General features: G+C 35.4%; 1 protein-coding gene across 28 annotated transcripts in view; it reads right to left on the bottom strand.

The window, feature by feature from the left end:
• Positions 1–21,361, bottom strand: part of nrxn1a (neurexin 1a) — a 1,096,290-nt gene that overhangs the window by 20,604 nt on the left and 1,054,325 nt on the right. For 19 of the 28 annotated variants that reach the window (XM_039738492.1, XM_039738485.1, XM_039738484.1 and 16 more), the window contains one exon: positions 4,864–4,951. In XM_039738492.1, the coding sequence (XP_039594426.1) occupies positions 4,864–4,951 (88 nt within the window). The remainder of the gene's footprint in view (positions 1–4,863; positions 4,952–21,361) is intronic. The other 9 variants (XM_039738493.1, XM_039738491.1, XM_039738479.1 and 6 more) reach the window with 1 other exon arrangement.

Raw genomic sequence — 21,361 nt, forward strand, 5'->3', positions numbered from 1 at the left:
GTAACTTTCTACACATACTCCCAAGTTCTCACTTGACCAGTTCAAAGATGCCAATTAACCTTAGATTATTTTACTGGGATGTAAGAGGAAATCGGAGAACGCTGAAAAAAACACATAGACAAGACGAGAATGTGAAAGCTTCTCACAAGCAGTTACCAGCCTTGAATTCAAACTCAGGGTCAGGGAGCTGTGAAGTAACAGTGCTAAGCACCATGTCACAATGCAAATAATACTAACTGTTATTTGATAACTCCATCCATGTTCAAATACAGCATCATAAGAATGCGGTGGCCTATCCACTTTAGAGAAGCTGTAAGGCAGGAATAAACTCTAGTTGGAATACCGGTCCACTGCAGTGCAACACATGAACATAGCCACACTTGGGTCAATTTATAATCAGTTGACAGATTAAACTACACACCTTTGAAATGTGGCAGGAAAGCAAAGTAAGCAGTTAAAAATCCATTTTATAATGATTCCATATATATATACTGTATATATATATACAGTATGTCAAGACTGTTTTTGACACCATTTCTATTCTTTTGCTGTGACTTGCAGGTTTCTCTTTAAGCATAATGCATAATGGACCCACGTCTCATCTCTGTCATGTCTAAAACACACAGATCTTCTGCATAATGTTTCAGAAATTGACTTATAACCTCTGTGTGCTGGAAGATGGAGATCAGCAATGTATGACAACAGTCCTTTAGCTGATTAGCTGGTAGCTAATGACAAAGAGGTGAATATGAAAAGTTCAAGGGAATCAGATCAGATCAGGTCAGGTTGGGGAGCATGCACTGGTACAGCACGTTGCTGCACCCACCACACAATGAAACAGCTTTGGATCTTGGTTGGCAACCTCCCAGGCAGACATGTGGTCCAGTCCCACTCTCTGGAAATGACCATCTATCTGCTGCAGCCAGGTGTTACGTGGGCATCCCCTTGGCCTGGTCCAGCCACTCAGCTCCTCAACAATGAGGATCCTGTGACCTGGATCACCATTGGGTAATAGCGCCATATGGCCGTAGTGCTGTAACTGACACTCCCTCACAATGCAGGTAATGTGCCTCATTCGGGACTCTGTGAGCAACTGCTCATTTGACACAAAGTCAAACCAGTGGTACCCAAGTATTCTTCAAAGAGACACAGTACCAAAGGAGTCCAGTCTTCGCTTCTTGGCACTGGATAGCGTCCATGTCTCGTGACTATATAGCAAGACAGGAAGCACCAGGACTCTAAAGACTTGGACCTTCGTCCTTTTGCACAGATATCAGAAGCGCCACCCCCCAATTTCCAGCAACCTCATGATCCCCCATGCTCTCCCAATCCATCTACTGACTTCATAGGAAGAGTCAGCAGAGACATGAATGTCGCTGCCGAGGTAAGTAAACCTCTTGATGAAGTCGACACTCTCTCTGCAGACAGACACACTTCTAATGGCTGTGCCTAAGTGGTCATTAAATGCCTTTATCTAAGACACTCGCAAGCCCAGACACTCAGACTCCTTGCTCAGTCTCTCGAAAGCCCTGATCAGAGCCTCCATTGACTCCGTGAAGATCACAGCATCGGCAGCAAAGTCAAGATCTGTGAATCATTCTTCACCAACAGATGATGTCCCACAGCCTCTGGACCCCACAAACTTGCCCAGCACTCAGTCATTGCAAGCATTGAACAGAGTAGGAGCAAAAACACACCTCTGATGAACCCCAGAATCAACTGGGAAAAATGCAGAAGTTCTGCCTCCACTCTGCACAGCCCTCACAGTACCAGTGTACAGGCCAGCCATGACATCCACCTACTTCAGGGGGATCCAGAGAAGTCTTAGAATGTGCCACAGGGAAAGAAAAAAGAAGGCTCATCTGAACAAGTGTCAAGTAGGCAGGTTTTAAGTGGTATTGTCCCTTTAACCAATGTACACACTTGTATATTTAAAACGTTTAAAGTGCTTTTGATTTGTTCGAGTTTCCTGTTTTGATTTAGAGGTGCCCAAGGAATAACTGTGACAGCAGAGGACAATTAAATTCACTTCAATGAGTTAATCATCATGCGGGTGATGCTACTAGCTTTTCTTCAGTATACTGTATCTTATACCCCCACAGATCCCTTATCATTCTACATTTATGAATTTTATATTGTAATTAATTTTTAATAGATAAAATGTAGGTCATCCTCAGTACTTTATGATTCAGTACTAAATTTAATTCAAGCATTCATCTGAGGATATTTATATTTTGCAAAATTACCCTAAATTCTACATTTCATAATCAAAATGATGTTACTAATCTAGTGGGTTCAATGCTATAAAGAACAGTTTTTTGCATATTTTGAAATTTTAAATGCAAATTAATCCTTTTTTCTCAAATGTTAGTTCTCACACTAACATTTGAACAATTGAAACTTTAGGTAGTTCATAGAGTTAGTGCAAAAATGAACTGTGCAGTAGGAAAATGTATCATTAGCTAGGATAATGTATCATAATAATGCAGCAGGATATTTATCATAAGATTATTTTGAGTGGTGCAGGACTGAAAGTGAGACTGAAGAAGGGTACATCAAAAAATAACAAATAAAACACAATGATAAGTGTTCTAGTGGATAAAATCCACACAGGTCAGCTGAGAAAATAAAACTCTTCTGGGATGTTCTTTTTAGTTTACTTCACTTCAGCTGAAGTTTATTGGCAAAGAAAAAAGAAAAAGAACAAAATAATTGAGTCTATAAGATATTGTTGGATCTTCCTAATCCAGTTCAGGTTCATAAGTGGGCTGGAGTCAATCCTGGCAGCAGGTATGTTTCTACTGTTTAATCTAAAAAAATCTAAATCTTAGCATTTTATTGAAAGATAAACAAGATACAACTTAAAAGGAACTCATGAAGAGAAAGTTAGCTAAGGGTGACATGGCAAATGGAAACGATTAACTACAACATTTTGAATTTGTCTCCTCTGTTGTCAACTGGCCATAGTTCAACAATTAATTAATGAACACAGAATGTTGGTTCCCATGTATGGTAATCAGTTTGCACTTTGTTTTTTTCTGTGCATTTTTAAGAAATCTGTGCCTTTATAAGTACAAATTCTAGTATTTAAAATTTACACTTGTGTTTTACCAGCGAACGTTTCACAGAGCTCTGTACTTGCACTTGTACTTGTACAAAAATAAACTGAATTGAATTGAACACATTAGCTTCAGGTAGTTATCTTTTTTAGATGGGGCGCTGCCTATAAAGCAATCCATTTCTACTGTTACAGCAGCTAAATGTCAGTAAAGAGAGGTAAAACATGATGATTAAAATGGAAAGTATATTTGTATAATAAAACACATTGAGATTAAAATATAATTTAAGGTTAAAAGCATCTGAGATGTTACTTTGAAGCAAGGGAAGTCAATATAGATAATTTCAACTGGAGTTTTAGATATCATTCTTGATCTTCATCTTGTCTATACTGTTTTTTTTCTCTTTACAGAAGAAACAAGAAGATCCATAAAATTTCTCCAATGTTTGGATTTTTTGTATTTGTTAGTAAAGAAATGCCCATCTCTGTGACTACATATTTTATTTCAATGTCTTTGATCTCACTGAGTTCAATACCACGCTATGTGACCATTCCTCCATTAACATTCTCTTCCAGTTGCATATTATTTAGCAAGTGAATTATCTGACATGCGGGTAAATTCCATCCAGTTATCCCCAGCTTCCTGGTTCAATCAAATTGTTTAGCTTAGCTGTTGGTATACTGTAAAGATAATGTAAACCTTGTTTCACAGTTTAAAAATGTAGAATTATTAAATAAGATACAAAAAACTACTGCATTTCTAACATAGAATCCTGAGGATGTGAGGGTGTCCAGTTGGGGAGGCAAGGAGTAGCATCGTTGCTTTAGGTCTTTGTCTCATATGATTGTAACCTTCAGTATGCACTTGAGTCATTTGCTGCCAAGTGTGAAGGGGCTGGGAATCAGCACCTCCAAGTGTGAGGTCATGGTTCTCTCTTGGAAAAGAGTGAATTGCTCTGTCTGGGTAAGTTACAACTGCCTTTAGTGTTTTAAGCTCAAGTACCTTGGAATCTTGTTCATGAGTGATGGAAAAAAAGGAACATGAAATTGACAAGCGGATTGGAGCAGCTGTGGCTGCTATACCAGTCTGTGGTGGTCAAGCAAGAGCTCAGACTAAATACAAAACTCTCTATTTACTGGTCGATCTGCATTCATGATAGAGTGGGAAGCTCCGCAATTCAGGAGCACCTCAGGGTAGAATTGCCGCTCCTCTGGACTGAGAAGTCAATCGAAGTGGTTTGGGCATGTTCTAAGGATGCCCCGCTAGAGCTGCTTTGGGCACGTCACACTGGGTAGAGACACTGAGGCAGGCCTAGGACACACTGAAGGGATTGTGCCTGGGAATATGCCAGGAAAAGCTGGAATATGTAGCTGGGAAAAGGTAATTCTGGGAAGACCTGTTTGGCCTGCTACTAATGTGACCCTCACCAGGAAAAGCAGTTTCAGAAGATGAGATGGGATGAATTCTTAAAAACTGAAATTTACCATAACAATGCCTAAAAGACTGGCAAATCACTAAGCAAAACAAATTATAGACTGAATGATGTTAAAGAAATACAACCATAATTAATAAGGCAAGTCTCTTTTCAAGGATGTGCTGTTAGAAAAGTAGGCTGCACTAATAATAGGCATCTGGAATTGGCATTATGTAAATCCTGCATTTGTACACATTATCTTTCACATTTAAAACATGATCTCTTTTAAAAGACCAAACCAACTCCTTTTAATGTTTTTTTTTATATATATAGAAGTTTATCACAAGGACATTCACACCAAGAAAAAAGTAATAAAAAAAGATGACTAACCTAACCCACCTGAGCTTGGCTCACAGGGATCAATGTCCTCATCATCGCTAGGACATTCTGCTGATGCCACCAGGATGTCATCTGTTGACTGAAAAAAAGAAATATGCGAGTGAGTAATTATAAATGACACTTTGATGTATTGCAGTTTTGTTTACAGCTTTACTAAAGAAAAGAAAATAAATAATTGTGTTTGGATCAAACAAATTTGAAGCAGTTCCAAATGAAAGCTAGCATTTGGAAAGCACATTACACTGTATTAAGAGCAAAGTGCCTCACAATATTAATATGTACTAATACATTTTCAAATTGCTTAACTTTAAACTCTGCAGATATGTAGCCTTGGATGTTGTGTACACCAGTTTTAAAAGGAAAGAATGGTTTATAGAGAATTGAATTAGGAACTTTAATGAAAGACATATATTGTAAGTTATCTTTGTATTTTACATAAAACCTTACAAACATTATACGTAAGATACAAAATATTTTTAGCTGTATTTTAACCCTTAAGGAAAAAATAATGTTGCCAGTATGTATCTAATCTTTTGCCTCCTACTGCATGTGTTTACATTTGCACATAAGCACCGAAATTAGACACAGCACTGGAGGCTTTTTTTAAAGTTTGAGACAAAAGTACCAAAGCAGTACATACAACCTCATTAGATATATTCATGAGTGAAACAGGAATAGAAGAAAAGCTCAAATTGAAAGTGTGATTAGATTGGAGTCAGCATCAAGCACATTATAATAATAATACTAATTGTTTAACATTAAACAAATTCAGGACAGCAGTGAAGAAAGGTTCACTATTGTCTGTGTTTTGCAGATGATTTTGAGTACAAATTAAAAGGGAGGAACTGGGAATGGAATTACAGAAGTAGAGAGATGTTCTAGAGGTGTATGGAATGAAGATAATCAGATCAAAAACTGAAAATGTGTTCTCCAACTTTAGTGAAAAACATAACAATGGAAAAGTGAAGCTGAGAACAGATAAGTTAACAAAAGAGGAGTCATTCCCGTACATAAGGTCAATGATTCAAAGGAACAGAGAGCTAAAGGTGGAAACTAAGCAGAGAAATTCGATAAACTGCATAAAGTGTATGAAAATAATTTTTGAAAAAAGGATAGTAGTCAAGATAAAAATGAAAATATACTAAATGGTAATGAGAAAAGCAACAATGTACAGTTCAGAAACTTTGGGATCAACCAGAAGGGATAATGAAATAATGGAGGTTGAAGACAAAACTTCTGCAATGAATATATAGGTATAGGGTGAATAAAATGGATTGAGTGAAAACAGAAAACAGGTGATGACGGAGAGAAGAATCCAGGGAGCCGGACACATATGGGGAAAAGTGGAAAGTGGTGTGATGTGGAGAATTTAGAGATGGAGCTGTCAGGAGAAAGAAGAAGAGGTAACCCAGATACGAGATGCAAGGATATAGTAGAGAAGGATACACAGAAGACTGGGTGTGTAATAAAGAGATGATTGGAAATAGCATGTGATGGAAAACAGAGGTATACCTTCATTACAGAAATCCCTAATAAGAAAAAAGGCAGAGAGAAAGAAGATACAGGAAAATTGTTATATGTACCTACTTAGACCTTTAAATACCTAGCCTCTTTTAAGCCTATTGAAAGGCTTGCACACTTAATTAATTTTGAAAACTAACCAGTTTCCATTCTGTTTCTTTTCTCTGAATCTTGTGATACAAGACACTATTTCAAATTTAACCGGCTCGTTCTTTCTGCTGCGGTGGGCTGGTGCCCTGCTCGGGGGTTTGTTTCCTGCCTTGCCCCCTGTGTTGGCCGGGATTGGCTCCAGCAGACCCCCATGACCCGGAAGTTAGGATATAACAGTTTGGATAATGGATGGATGGATGGATAGTTCCTTCTGGTCTTGGAATGCATCTCTGGTGTCAGATTCCAGCCTCACACCATCTCATGCTTCTTAAGCAATTATGGACATTAGTAGATGTTTCAGTTTAGCATCAAGGCGTAAAATGCTCATGTGCCTTATGCCCCAGAATATACTAAGGAACTATTAGACTGAAAAGATCATGTTAAATAAACCATACAAAAAGTGAAGACACAAGAGTGGCAAGTACAAGGGGTCTATGCAAATGTTGTTAAGCTGTGATAGCAAAATCAAGAAAATACAAAAACACAAAGCAATAACTATGGGCTAAGAACAATTACCCAAAATACAGCACAGCTCAGTGGAAGTTAAAACCAATGAAGTTCACATACAAACTCAGCAGATGCCAGGGCAATGGCTGTTACATAGCATTGACAAATAGATGTTTGGACAACTCTAGAGTATTAACACTTTGTTCAATTCTCTGCAAATAGCTAAACAATCATTTTTGTTAGATCTGGCAGATTTTGGTTCAAGGACCTGCTTTATTTTCTCCAAGATCTAAATCAAATGGAATTTTGGCTATCTTATAGTCAGGCTGCCAACTGACCTGTCTTTTCTTTACTTTGCTATTTCATTTGGATTAATGACACAGAATGTATTTAACTTTTACAGTTTTGAATCAGTGTCACATTCTGTAACATACTAGCCAAGGATATTATGGAATTGCACTGCTAAGATAAATAATGTATACAAATATCATTATCACAAGAAGTGACCATCTTCCCTTGCATTCAAATCTGTCCCACAAATATTGAAACATTTGCATATTGGGTATGACAACGCAAGCAGAAACTAAACAAAAAAACGAAATTACTGTGAATAATGGTTAATGTTATACTGTAACTGTAACTGAAATTTGCAATTAAGTGTCAAATATATTCAGTGTTCCTGGAGATAAAGTTCTGAACCTCACTGGCAGTGTATCCTTTTACAGTTTACCAAAAGTAGACTGGGCAATAAAAAAGTGTACAGATGAAAATTTAACTGCTACATAATTTAACACCTTCACATCTGCTAGAGATAATTCTTAAGATTTTTTTAAGCCAAAAAGATAACCCGCTTCTACTTTTTGTCTTTACCCAGCGTTAGTAAGATCCAGGTAGAGGTAAATTACTAGCACTGTATACATTGTGCATGAATTCTGATGTTTTACAGTCGCATAAGCAGGGGAAATACAGGCAGAGGCAACCAAGAACATTAAACAAGCTCTTCTGATCTGTGTGGATACGTCACCTGACCTACATACAGCATGAAGGAACACTTTTGTTGTTTCATTCCTTTATGAATCTGGAGGAGACAGACAGCTGTCACAGCAGATTTATATAGAGCCTAGGCTAGGCTCACACCTTCGAATATACTTCATACACTAAAGAGCTCAGTTATATACAAAAGCAAGAGGAGACGCTTAAATAATCTATATTGGACACAATGTTCCTATTTTGATAATTATAACTTAATTTCTAAAGTACATGTCACTACTATAGCTTTGCATCATTTGATAACTATTGAATTATTTATTTCTAAAAGAAAAGGGCATCCGCAATATATAAATCCATTTAATTCTGTCTACCATGTATCCTCTAATTTCCACCCATTTCCAAACTGTAATCTTTCTCCATCATTGAGGCAAACATTTTCGCTCTATTAGACTGCAATTACATATCACATAATGTTTCAAGAAAGATCGGAGGTCAACTGATAATTTTAAAATTGCACTAAAAATATTATGGCACATGGACTTTTTCCAGCTTATTCACAGTACAATAGACATTCTACTATATTTATAAGAAAACAAACAATGTTTAAATGGTTTATCTATTGATGCATTATAATTAGTTAAACTATAAAATCCCCACACAAAGACTTTAGTAGGAAACACTGGAAGAAGTGAAATTAAAGCAAAAAACAAAAGCATGTCTATACCCAGATGGCAGTGGGAGTCTGAAATAAAGTGGCCAGTCATGCTGCTGAAGCAGATTCCCTGCCGTCACTTAAGAAATGACTCGGTGAGATACTAGGACAAATTACCCAACAAAACAAAATCAGGCAGACTGAATAGCCTGACTGAATATTGATGAATGTAATAGCTCAAAGGAGCTGACGGGTATTCATAGAGTTCTGTAAGTCATAGACAGTTTCAGAAATTATAATCTGTGGAATTTAATATTATTAAACATAAATATTCAAAATAAATCCTGTATGTTTTCTTTGCTAAAACAACTTCAGTGGTTACTAAGAGGAAGGAGAACATGAGATGACTGTCAAAATTGTACCACTTGTAGTGTGTGTTGCCAGTCACACAGCACTAAATCACACAGCGGTGTAAATATTGAAATGAGATCGTATCCTCAGGGAAAAATGAGTATGTGTGCTAATTGGGTTTTGGTTAGGAAACATCATATGAAACTGTAGGCCTTGAGCTTAAAAGAAAGCTAACAAATTCATATTTTGGTGTGAGTATGTAAAGACAACCCAAAACTGTGATGGTAGACAAAGTAGTGGGAAATATTTTGGAAGGAAATTAGTTTTTTTTTTCAGAAAAAGAGGTAACCTGTGTATCTCCACATGATTACATTTTAGTAACCTTTGTTATTCAGAGAATCGGCGACTCTGTCAATTTTTGTCCTCATGGCAAGAAGTGCAGTCTAGGATAATGAGAATCTATATATTTAAAAAAGTATTTACTATTTTAAAAAATCTGATACACAATAATCATTAAAGCCTTTTGGAAAGTAGCATCAAAATGATGTTGCTTTATATAACACAATAGATAATCTCTTCTAGTTTTACTGTTCCAAAAATATTCGGATTTTAAATTGTTTCTTTTTACAAATCGACAACTTATGGCACTGACAATTAAAATTGCATACTTGTATATTTGTATTGCATAGTACTCTCAGAAAACTACATTTTTCTACTATGCTGTAAAATACTGTCATATAGAGACAAGGTAAACTTTATTATCCATCCATCCATCTATCCATTATCCAACCCGCTATATCACGGGGGTCTGCTGGAGCCAATCCCAGCCAACACAGGGTGCAAGGCACAAAACAAACCCCAGGCAGGGCACCAGCCCACCGCAGACTTTATTATCTCACAATGAAAAATAATTTGGTCATAAAAAGAGATAAAATACAAATGGAAACTTCATTGCATTAATTTTAATGTAATTAGGTGCTCTTTGTTGTTAAAAAGCCTAATTGTTGAAGGCACAAAAGATTTCTTGTATCAATTTGTTGCTATGCTGTATTGTGGGATTTTATTTTATTCTATTTTTTTTTTTTAAATACATAAAGAGAACAAGTGGAGTACCTTTAGGATAAGGTACGAATATAGCTCTTCCACAATCATTTGCTCAGACCAAAACATCTCTGCTTGTTTCTTTAATCGGTTGTTGCAGTTCACAAGATTAACTTTATACAAGGCTATTAACAGCAACGCAGTATATATTTCAGAATAACTGAAAAAGTATGGAATCTACATAAAGAGAAACAATAAAATTAAAGAATTATGTTTTATATAAATAATTCCTAAGCTAAAGCTATACTGACGTCCTGTTCCAATATTGTCCAAGGCTGTCCTTGACCCATAATTATAATTCATGAAGACAGGGCTCTTCTTGAACCCAGGCAACTCTGTAGTTTGATTTCCTGTACTTGGCTCTACTGCATATCATTTTGTCCCCTATTGAATTCATGGAAATCTACTAAACATTCCCACTTACAGTCTATGAGAATGTTTTTAAGTCAAATTAAGATGCTATAGAATTCTGACCTCATATAATATGACTTATGGTTTGAAAATACTGTTAAAAATTACGCAATCATGAATCTTTATTTTAAAAACTCTGATAATATTTATAATTACTCAGGAGAATAAACATGTTGTTACGGTATAACCCAAAAAAGCATCTTTCAAAAAGTAGGACACAAGATGCAGTAGGCTAAGAATATTCAGTGTGGAAAAATAAATGATTTTCTCTTTAAAACTACTTTAGTAAACTGATTTTTTTATTATACCGTATCTCACTTTTAAGACATGTTTTAATAATATTACAATATTTTATATTCTCATTTCTTTCTCTTCCAAATGCTATTTTGTTATAAAATTAAAAAAAATAAAACTTTAGTATATGATTTGAACTGTACAAAGACAGATTGATAGAAGCTCAATGAATAAATAAATACATATTATAACAAATAAATACACAACAGAGATAAAACTTCTGACCTGATAAGAGGGCAGTCACAGTGAGGAATTATAAAGGTGTACTACTGATGGTACAAAAGTGCCCCAGTAATGTTTCTTGATGTAAATGATATTCAATGTTGCACTGTCAAAGAGTGCCTTTAGTTCGCTTATTTCTACATAGCTCTTTTAAAGACTTCAGAGACTTGACTGATTCATAAGTAAGGTGCCATAGTTTTCAATAAACAAAATAATCTTGCCCTGGCACAAACCCAGTAAAAGGTAGAAGTTCAGCCACAGACACACACGCCCAAATGCAGACACATATAAATATACTGTATGTGTGCAAATACTTGACTGTAACATAATAAATACATTACGGCCCAATTTATATGCTTTCTTTGACCCTTATCTTTAAGAGCAATGACAAACTAGCACAGTGCAAAACAGCATTTCTTATAGTTGTTATAATAGGCAAATTACCAGGCATTTAGACATTATATAAATGATTTTATAATGAGACCAAATGTGTCAACTAATTCAGTCTGCATCAATAATGTCTTGTGGTATAACAAAGTGAAACTAAGAGGTAATCTATGCTTTCTTCTACCGTATAATAGCAGCAATAACCTTACCTTAAACTGTATACCTTTTATTAGAAATAACAGAATTTCTTTTCAAAATAAAAAACATTAGGTTCATCTGTTCATTCATCTGTATTTACAGTCAAATACAGGGTCGTGGAGTACACAAGCCTTACGAATGTAACTTCTTAAACCAATTCAGTGTCACAAGGAGCTCAGCCCAGTCCAGCCCAGCAGATATGTGGCTGGAAACCTGGCTGATCTCCCCAGCACAGGCACCAGTATAACCAATTATAACTCCTTTACATACACAGGTTAACAGTACAGCATGTTTGAAGACTGTGTAAACACCACAGTGAAGGTGTACCAGCCTAAATCTGAACTCATGTATGGCACATCATTAACACTACCCAATGGGTCATTGTTCACAGTGAATCTTATTTTACTGTCAAGGAAAAAAAATATAAATCTGTGTACTTCCTTAATATTAAGGTAGGAAAAAAAGTGAAACTAATACAAGTTCAGCACAATAGCATTAAAGAAATGGTATCAAAACTCCTTGCTTATAAAACAGTTCCTTCAGCCCAATAGAGTAATTTGGTAAGATAATCTTGGTGGGTTGGTGGGTAGGGCTGTAAATAGGAGGGAAACAAAATACGCAAAATAACATGGCTAGTTTGAACCTGTTACAATCTATCCAAAGAAAACTCGGTAACACTTTAGTTTAGGGCATACCAAAATACAGTACATTTATCACTCATTTACTCATATGTAACAAGACCTTAAAAAGAGCTTCTTTTGGCCTTCATACCAATAATAAAACATCAGTAAAGTGATTAATGATCTCTGTGCAGTGTAGCACATTGACATGATGGTAAAATTACTTGTTAATATGAAGGATTCACAGGACTAAATACATAATATCAAGAGAAATGTATCTTAGTTAAGCCACCTCAGAGCACTCCAAAGTGAAGTTTTGTTAGCAGGTCACATTGCAGAGATGAAGAAACATAACACTTACACTGATGCTTTGTAAGTGTTATGAACACCCAAAGAAGTGTATGTTAAGGTCTTGTTACATAATAGTAAATGAGTAAAAGAGGCATTTTTGCAATACCTAAACTGTTACTGATAACTCCTTTTAAAATTGTGCTAGTTTGCTTTTAAAAAATAAAAAGGAAAAATATATGAAATGTTTAGAAATAATTTTATTTTGGTGAAAGTAGCTCAACTCCACACATAAAATCACTGAATACCATTGAATACGTTATTATGTTAAACTAAACCGATGAAGTGTGAAAACTGAAATGAAATTTATGTGCGACTAATAAGGTATGGAATTAAAATGCTGGTAAAATGAATATGATCACAGATTACAAATTTTCAGGCTGTGTTTCATGAAATATTCATATCAAATAACAAAAGATAACAAAAAACATTAAGTTTTAGATAATGCTTACTATTAAAAAAAATAAGGATGCAGGAAATGGTATGAAATGAAACTGATAAACTTACATTTGTGTAGTAAAAAAATGCTTAACAGATACTGGTGGGAAAGAAATTGCTTTACAGAGAATAATCCTAAGGAAGGATAATGAAAACCACAAACCTGTTAAGTCTCATTATCAAATCACACTTCTTAATTATATGGTAGGAAGCTAAATGATATATGACTGGATAGCAATTCCATTAAAATAATTATGAATACAGCCATTACATTTTTAGGGCTATTACCAGATCATATAGCTTAGTTTTTGTATAGAGCCTTAGACAAAAATTTACATCAGAGAGCTCTCTACAAAAAAAAATTAAATTAAAAAATGAAAATAAATAAGTTTATAAATTACAGTCACAGAAGTAAACTCAAGCCTAACAGGAAGAAGGACAATACAATTTACATTGTATGATCACAGCCCAGATTAAGCTATCCGTTAATTTCCTAATATACATATTCTACGTATTATATTTGAATTAATTTTCCACAAACATAAGCAAAATCTGGGTCACCTAAATTTAATGGTATTTTACAGTATTGTATATAATTTCTGACAAAGACCTGTTCCGCTATTGATGACATGGTGACAAAGTTTGAGAATATTTAAAAATATTCATGGTCCTTCATTAATTTCACTTAAAAATATCATTTAATCTTACCTAGATCCATAATGACACATAAAATAGATAACAGAAAACAAAAATGCCTTTTTGTGTTGTAACTGATGCTCCAGTTGGTGACAAGGCAACCAGAGTTGAGTGTGAGAAGCCCCTTCCTACAAAGCAAGCACAAACTTTTGCTGTCATCATCATGGTCTGCTGTTTAAGTTACAGCTTTGTGATCACAAGAAGTTTCTGTGGACCACAGAAAAAAGGGCTGTTGTAGCTCCCGTAGCTGGTAAGGACTGCAAAACCATTTTTAAGAACAATGGAAGGCAATGTTGGAATCGTGTACAGAATAAAGTCATGAAAAACTACATTCTAAATGCATTACTTGTTTAACCAGGACTGCTTCATCTATTATTTAGACCTGATCAAAACTAGATGCTATTATAGGTTAAAGTAATAAAGGAGAAAATGCTTAAAGCCTCTTAGAACCTGGATATTCAAATTCAGGATTGCTGGGGCCTAAAGCATAAACGGTGCATACGCACAGAAATGTTGCGTAAGAATGTTTCCACGTTCAAATCACGATGTATAAAACTTACACTTGGCGTAAAGCCACGCACTTTTCCACAGTACCTCATACCCTGTTGTACGCAAGTTCTCCGCTCGGTTTTGCAGACTGGCGGTACCCAGTATCAAAGCAGTGCTACTGTTCCTTTGTGGTTACTCTTTATTTTCCTGACACAGCTTTATAAATACACTGAAACTAACCGCATATTGTTGATTAATGTAATGCATCTGATTGTAATTAACTTGTAACAATATAATGGTCCAGGGAATAGCCATAGTATTCCAAATACCATAACTGCTTTAGCGTTGTTACTCTCACTGCACCATCTCCTTCTTCTTTTTCTTCTTTCAGCTACTCCCTTTAAGGGTTGCCACAGCGGATCATCACTGCACCACTCTGAGTATTTATATCACTGTATCTGAGTGGGGAATCACATCAGCAGCTGATCGGAAAGAGAATTATTGGTATTACAGAATCAAGCCCTAGCTGCCTCAGCCACGGCAAAACGTTTCAAAGCCTTTCCTGTACAGACCTCGCGGTTCAGAAACAGTTTCATCCCAAGAACTATAAACGCACTCAATCAATTGCTCCTTGTAGAACTGTTTGTACTTATAAGTACAATTACCCCACTGTAAACTTGCACTACAGTTATAATAATGCACAACCTGCGCCAATTTATAAAGCACGTATTTACATATGATGACGGTATCATTTGTAAGATGAAATGCAGCAAAATATGTTGAATATATTATACAGATAAAACTTTAACTTCATTTAAATAATCTGTATTGTTAATAATTAAATATGTGAGGACACAGTGCCGCAGCGCTAGCAAGTTCACGTATTGTTCCTGCCTCGCGCTGTATAATTACTGAGGCTGGCGCGACACTGGAAGGATAGATGGATAGAATAATTAAACACGTACTATGAAGATATTTAAATGTTCCTTAAAAGTTTTGAAGAATCGTCGTTGTAAGCTTACAGATGGCTTAACGTCTATTGCAGAGCTGATTGTGTGGCGATTGGGTATTTGGGGAAAGAAAAGTAAGGACAGGAATTGAAGGTTAGTACGTTTGAAAGAGACACTACTGCTACAATAAATTATTTCATTGAAAGTCGCGCATGGCACAGCAGCATCTTGTGTGAGACATGAACAATCACTGCGCCAACGTGTTTCCATGTTTAATAACATGCTTTCATTCCAATCATTATGAAAAAGATATCACGTATACATCTCAGTATTTTAATTATTCAGAGACCTGTAATATCACGAATGTAATTGATTCTGTGTCCTGTCGGAGAAAGAGAAAGAACGGAAGCACGTAGTGATTCACACACATAGAGCACATAGAAGATCAAATACAAAACAAAGCATTTAACATGCTACTTTAGTTACGATGGGATTTGAGAAACTAGTAAATTAAATGATTTTAAGATGAAGTTTATGATGTTCTACTTTAATGACAAAATAAACTACGTGATTAAAGTGGAAATTTCGAAATTAAAGTTGACATTTCGAGCTATTTTCCCACTGTGTGCCTATTTTTTTGTCTGTACCCTAATAAGCTCAGACAGTGGACTACAACTCGCCTTTTCACTGAGACTTTGATATGTGACTTCTTTTTTATTTTGGCATTGTGCAACTTTGTGAACGTGAGCTTTCGAGTTTCTCCGACACGCTATGTCACTCGATCAACTTCCTTTTGTTGATTATACCACTGTTTAAATCAACAAAAAGTATTTTTTTCCTTTGCCTCCACTTGGTATTTGCTGAAATTCTTATATTTTCCCCCGTGCTTTTCCCATTGTCTTTTCACAGAAGGCTGAGCTTAAGGGCGATTTACATTGATTTGCATATTCATAGAGGCGTAATTCTGGGAGGAGTTTGGAGCGGGACAGAAGGCACATGCACAAGCATTACTTTTCATCCTTACCAGGATTTATGGAACTGAAGAACGTGGAAGTTGGAGTATGCACAGATTCCTGCATCTAGATTTTTCTGTGCGTAAGCACATTTCGGCTTTTGTGCTTGCGTCATGTTATAGTGCGAATTCTACGCATGGCGTTATGCATGAGGCCCCAGGTGCTCACAGCCTATTAGGGCAGCATCTAGTACAAGGCAGGAATTTGTCCTAGATGGGCTGATTTAAAGCCACCGGTTAAGCTGTGGGAGGGAGGACACTGTTGAAACTTGAGAAAAACCCACACACCTTAAGACAGTGTCAGTATAATATCTGTGTTAGCCACTGTACCACTCTGTCACCTGTACAGGAACACAGGAAACTGAAAATGGTTGAAAAATCACTGCATCAATTTTCAGAAACACACACAGCCAAGATTCCAAATTTATTAGGCTGTGCACTACATTTTGTTTAGGATTCGATGCTTATTATATGCTTATACCAGCAGACATAATAATATCTGCAGAATTAAAAAATTATTTTGCACTACAAAAATTTAATTGCTAATCCCTACTGTTAAAAAGCCACTGTTTTGTTTGACTCAATGCATGTAGTTTTACCTGAATGCATACACAAAACCTGATATTTTTATAATTTGAAAACAAAATGCCTCTAACACTTAAGTACATGTTGTGTCAAATACTGACACCTGGACTGAATCTGATTTAACATGAATTTTATTCTTCTGAAAGCAATGATCTGTTTTTAATGTTTCAAGGAAAATGAACATCTAAAGACAAGTATGCAGGTCGGGATCAGCAGGATTCAATTCACCTTTCCGGTTTAATTTCAGTTTAACATTATTGAATCTGCTGTGAAGGACAAGCATCTCACTGATGGAAGTCACCCATCTGGTGCAAGTTACTGCCAGGAAAGACTGGGTATTGTGATGGAAAGCACATTTGCTTTTTTCAGTTGATTTATGAAAGTGGTTATTTTATTCTTCCTGCCTGTGTATCAAAGTGTTGATACTTGATATGCAATAACAACATCAATTGTTTTGAAGAGGATTCCGAAATTCAATAAGTAGGAAGTTGAGTTTTTATTAGACAGCTGTGTATGGATTCTCGATACATGTTCGGTACCCACTGAACATGGTGCACTACTGTGTTCTTAGTATCAGCATACAATACAATACAGCAATTAAATTCTAACACATAGGCATCTTATACACTGTAATTAATCTTGCTGTGTGTGTTCACTTCATAAACTGTATGCATTGATTTAAAAATTAATCTTGTCTAACTCTATGGTCCTAGCTACACAACAATTACTGTTAAGTTTATTCTGAATATTATAAGATTTTTTTCCAATATGTTTTAAACTGCCTAGCACAGAAATTACCCCTGCTGCTTCATAACTCAAGGCCAGTAGTTTTGAATGAAAGCCTTGTGACTGTCCGACTGGGGTTTGCATGCTCTCTCCATGTCAGTGCGGATGGAGCAGGTAATTATAGATGACTTTCAACTGACCTGAATTGCGTGAGTCTGTGAATGTGCCATATGATAGACTGGTGGCCCATCCAACTGAGACACTACTAGAAGAGGCTCCAGCTCTTTAAGACCATGAATTGGATTAAACAGGTTCTCTTATTAACTGAATCTGTTTGTAACTAAAGAAATTTATAAGTGGCATCCTTCTATTCTTCATAAGGAAAACACATAACTGATGTTGTTTAAAAGGAAAAACAAAATTAATTTCATGCAATATATTCATTTAATCCTTTTGAGTTCTGATCATGAGACACCCATAAGTGAAAAAGCAACTAAGGGTGTTTATTTGACGAACTTACATTCATCATGTTTTACATTTTTTGTTTCATAGATTTTGAAGAGCAAACATCCTAGCACATGATCCAATGGAAAGGCAGTATTTAAAGAAACATGCAATTTCCACATATAAAGTGAGAATAACTCTTTTCCAGAATAAACAAGTACCACATCTAATGAGAGTACATGAGATGCTTCCTGGAATTATAACATGAACTGTAGCTGGACTTACTTTATTTAAACCACCACATAGCTTTAACAAGTAATGTTGCAGTACAGGAAGATTCAGTCAACAAATACACGAGATTTTCCATTTTAAAATTTTCATCATTTTATTGGATTAAAAATTCACCACTGAATTTAGTGCAATCTAATCTACTGTACATTGTGAATTATTAGATATGAATTACGTAGCTGTCAATCAGCTCCTAAAAATTAGGAAGAAAGTGTTCATCTCTTTATGATGTAATTCATTTATGGGCCAGCAATAATGGGATAATCAGAATTTTCCCAAACCTTACCTATATTGATGACACAGCTATTGTTTGCAATAATAAATATGTGTGCTTGAAATGTTATGCAACAGTTCAGTCACTTATTGTCATGTGTAAAGAGGTGTAATTATCCATTTCTTTTTTATCAAGTCTCCCTGGTAGCTGGAGTCTGCTTTTGTACATACATCAGGAATTCTCCCTGAATGTATCACACAAGTGAACATAGAAACAAAATTGCAACACCAACCATATGTCTCTCTCTCTAATCTTTTAGTGTTTTTGTTTCTCTAGATAATGTTTTTTTAATTTTGTACACGTAAAGTAGGTTCACACTGACTTAGGGTAAAATGAGTGACGTAAGCCTTTCAATGCTCGACAAACATCTACTGTTTTAATTTCTCCTTTCAGGTGGTGAGTCTTTTTGTTGTTTCTTGTTCCATTACATGCCTTATTCTTTGTGTTTGGCTGTCATAGTTTAATTAAAGTGATCCAGCTGCATTCTTGTGTTATATACATTATCATGTTAATGTGGCACATGACTGCGGTACTTTATAGTTACAACTTCTAATTTCATTGCATTGTCCATAATTAATTTTACTTTGAGAAAAACTATCCTATTTTATTTTTGTTTCCATGAAATAATCCCAGTAAGGATGAAAAGAGTATGTGAAAAACTGATTCCAATTTAAAATTAATTAAGTAGGAGTGAGCCATGCCAGTTGTACTTAACATTTTATGTTAAATTTTAAACTCTACAATTTATGGTTACAATTGCATCAGGATACATTACATTTCTGTTATCTGTGCTTGGTTACGGTCTTTTCTAGGGAGGAATAAAATAAAAAATAAACGTACATCTAGTGACCTTATATTAGAAAGTGTTATGAGGTTCCAGCAGATCAACAAATATTGTGTGCTAGCACTATACCCTTGACTGGCATGTCAAGTGCAGTTAATATGTCACCTTTGCTCAGAATTCACTTGAGGTGAAGGTATTTTTAAATTCTTTGACATGACTGTAAAAATCTATATATTGTTAGTGTCAGTGCATTCTGTGTTTTGTTGTCTCTCCAATATACTCACTAGTGCAAACAATACTGGGAAATATAATAAGAACTGGATGCTGCCACTTTTAGCTGTGGGGAAGTTTCGTTCTTCCATCCTCTGTTTTCCCAAAAGATTTTTCAAGAGAACAAGTGACAGTTCTTACTTTTTATATAGCTTAATAACTGCAGAACAAATTGTACAAGTAAACCTAAACAAAGAAGTACAGTACATATTATTGTTCACATAAACGAAAATTGAAAGGCTTTGGCAGTGTAGTGAAGCCAATTATCTGTTTTCCGTTTAACACCTTTTACTGGCACAGATTAAAAGAACATAAAGGTCATACTACTACATACATGCCCGTGAACGGATTAGACATCCTAAATTGTAATTCAGACCAACTCTGCAATAAATAGCACCATAGGTGACTGTCCATTCCAAAGGCTCTTTTCCATAATGACACATACAGACCTTTTCACAAGGGACTGTGATTGTCAAATGAAGAGTCTACACTAGCTGATAAAAAGAAATCAATTAATATAGATCTCATACAGCAGAAGCCCAAATGAGCACTTTCTTCACAATCAGCAGAGCTGAAAAATAATGCTTCAACACCATGTAGCACACCTCTATAATTATCATCAAAAGCTAAAATGAAACAAAAAACACAAAGCCCAAATCTGGTGTATTTCTCCTAATTTTTTCATTACATGCTACTGATATACTGTTTTAAATTTGCTTTGCCAGCAGAATTACAATATATTTGTGCGGATGCTGGCTATTCCATTTCAAGAGACAAGGCTTTTCTGCAAATGATCCATTACGGAACAAAGTGCCCTACATACAATGAGACCACAAGGGAGCCCACTATTCTCAGCGTTTGCTTACCAAAATGACAAAACTTCTCACGAAAGCTTTATTAGGTACTATGCTTGGCATTTCTTTACAGTTCAGTGCAGCTAAACTGTCACCAGTCAGACTAATGATGCTCCAATTCACGCATTGCAACCAGTTTATACAATTGAAAATGTGTGCATGTAAAGAAATACACACTATAAAGAAAATGAGTGTTTTTGTAACTGTCTTTATGCTTGTTCAATTACAGTGATTTATAGCATTTTTGAAAGGGGCATGTCTGACTTTTATTTGTGTGACATTCTGTGAGTAAAATTGTGAATTAATATACAATTTCATTTATTTCACAATTACTTTAAGCATAAAACAGTTTAGATGCAAAACTCAACATTCCATTAAAAACATAATGGAATCTACAGTCCAGGGTTATTCTAAAAGAGTGTCGATTTGGCATCTCCATTTTGCTTATTGTGCTGCCTGGTGGCAGAAGAGAGAAACATTATTCCACCTGCATAACACACAAAATCACTTGGTGTAAGCAATGTATTTATGAGTTTAAAACTACCAGAACTAAACTAATTAAAAAAAAACTGTACATTATTTTTAATGACCCTGTATATATCCATTATATACATGTGTATCATTAATAAAAGTTATATAGAACCTGACTTACACTTGTGCTTAAGAGATCTGTTTCAGATGCTGCAATAATAATGCCTCTGCTATATCACAGGATTCCAACTACCCAAGGAACAAATTGTTTAATCCTACTCAAACTCAGGCCATCACATTCAAAAACAACTTTTAGCTGTAATGGTGACTGCACATACACTATTTTCCACTGATACTGAGTTTAATTTTTACACTACATATTTTTGTGTGCTGTTGAATGCTAAATTCCTTCCCTATAATTTACACTGGTTGGTACAACACACAGTTTTTTTATAACCTTTCTTTTAATAATTCTATTTTTATTTTACTTAGGTAACAATTGCTAATGAACAGCAT

This window comes from Polypterus senegalus, chromosome 16 (genome assembly GCF_016835505.1).
Source record: "Polypterus senegalus isolate Bchr_013 chromosome 16, ASM1683550v1, whole genome shotgun sequence".
NCBI classification, from domain to species: domain Eukaryota; kingdom Metazoa; phylum Chordata; class Cladistia; order Polypteriformes; family Polypteridae; genus Polypterus; species Polypterus senegalus.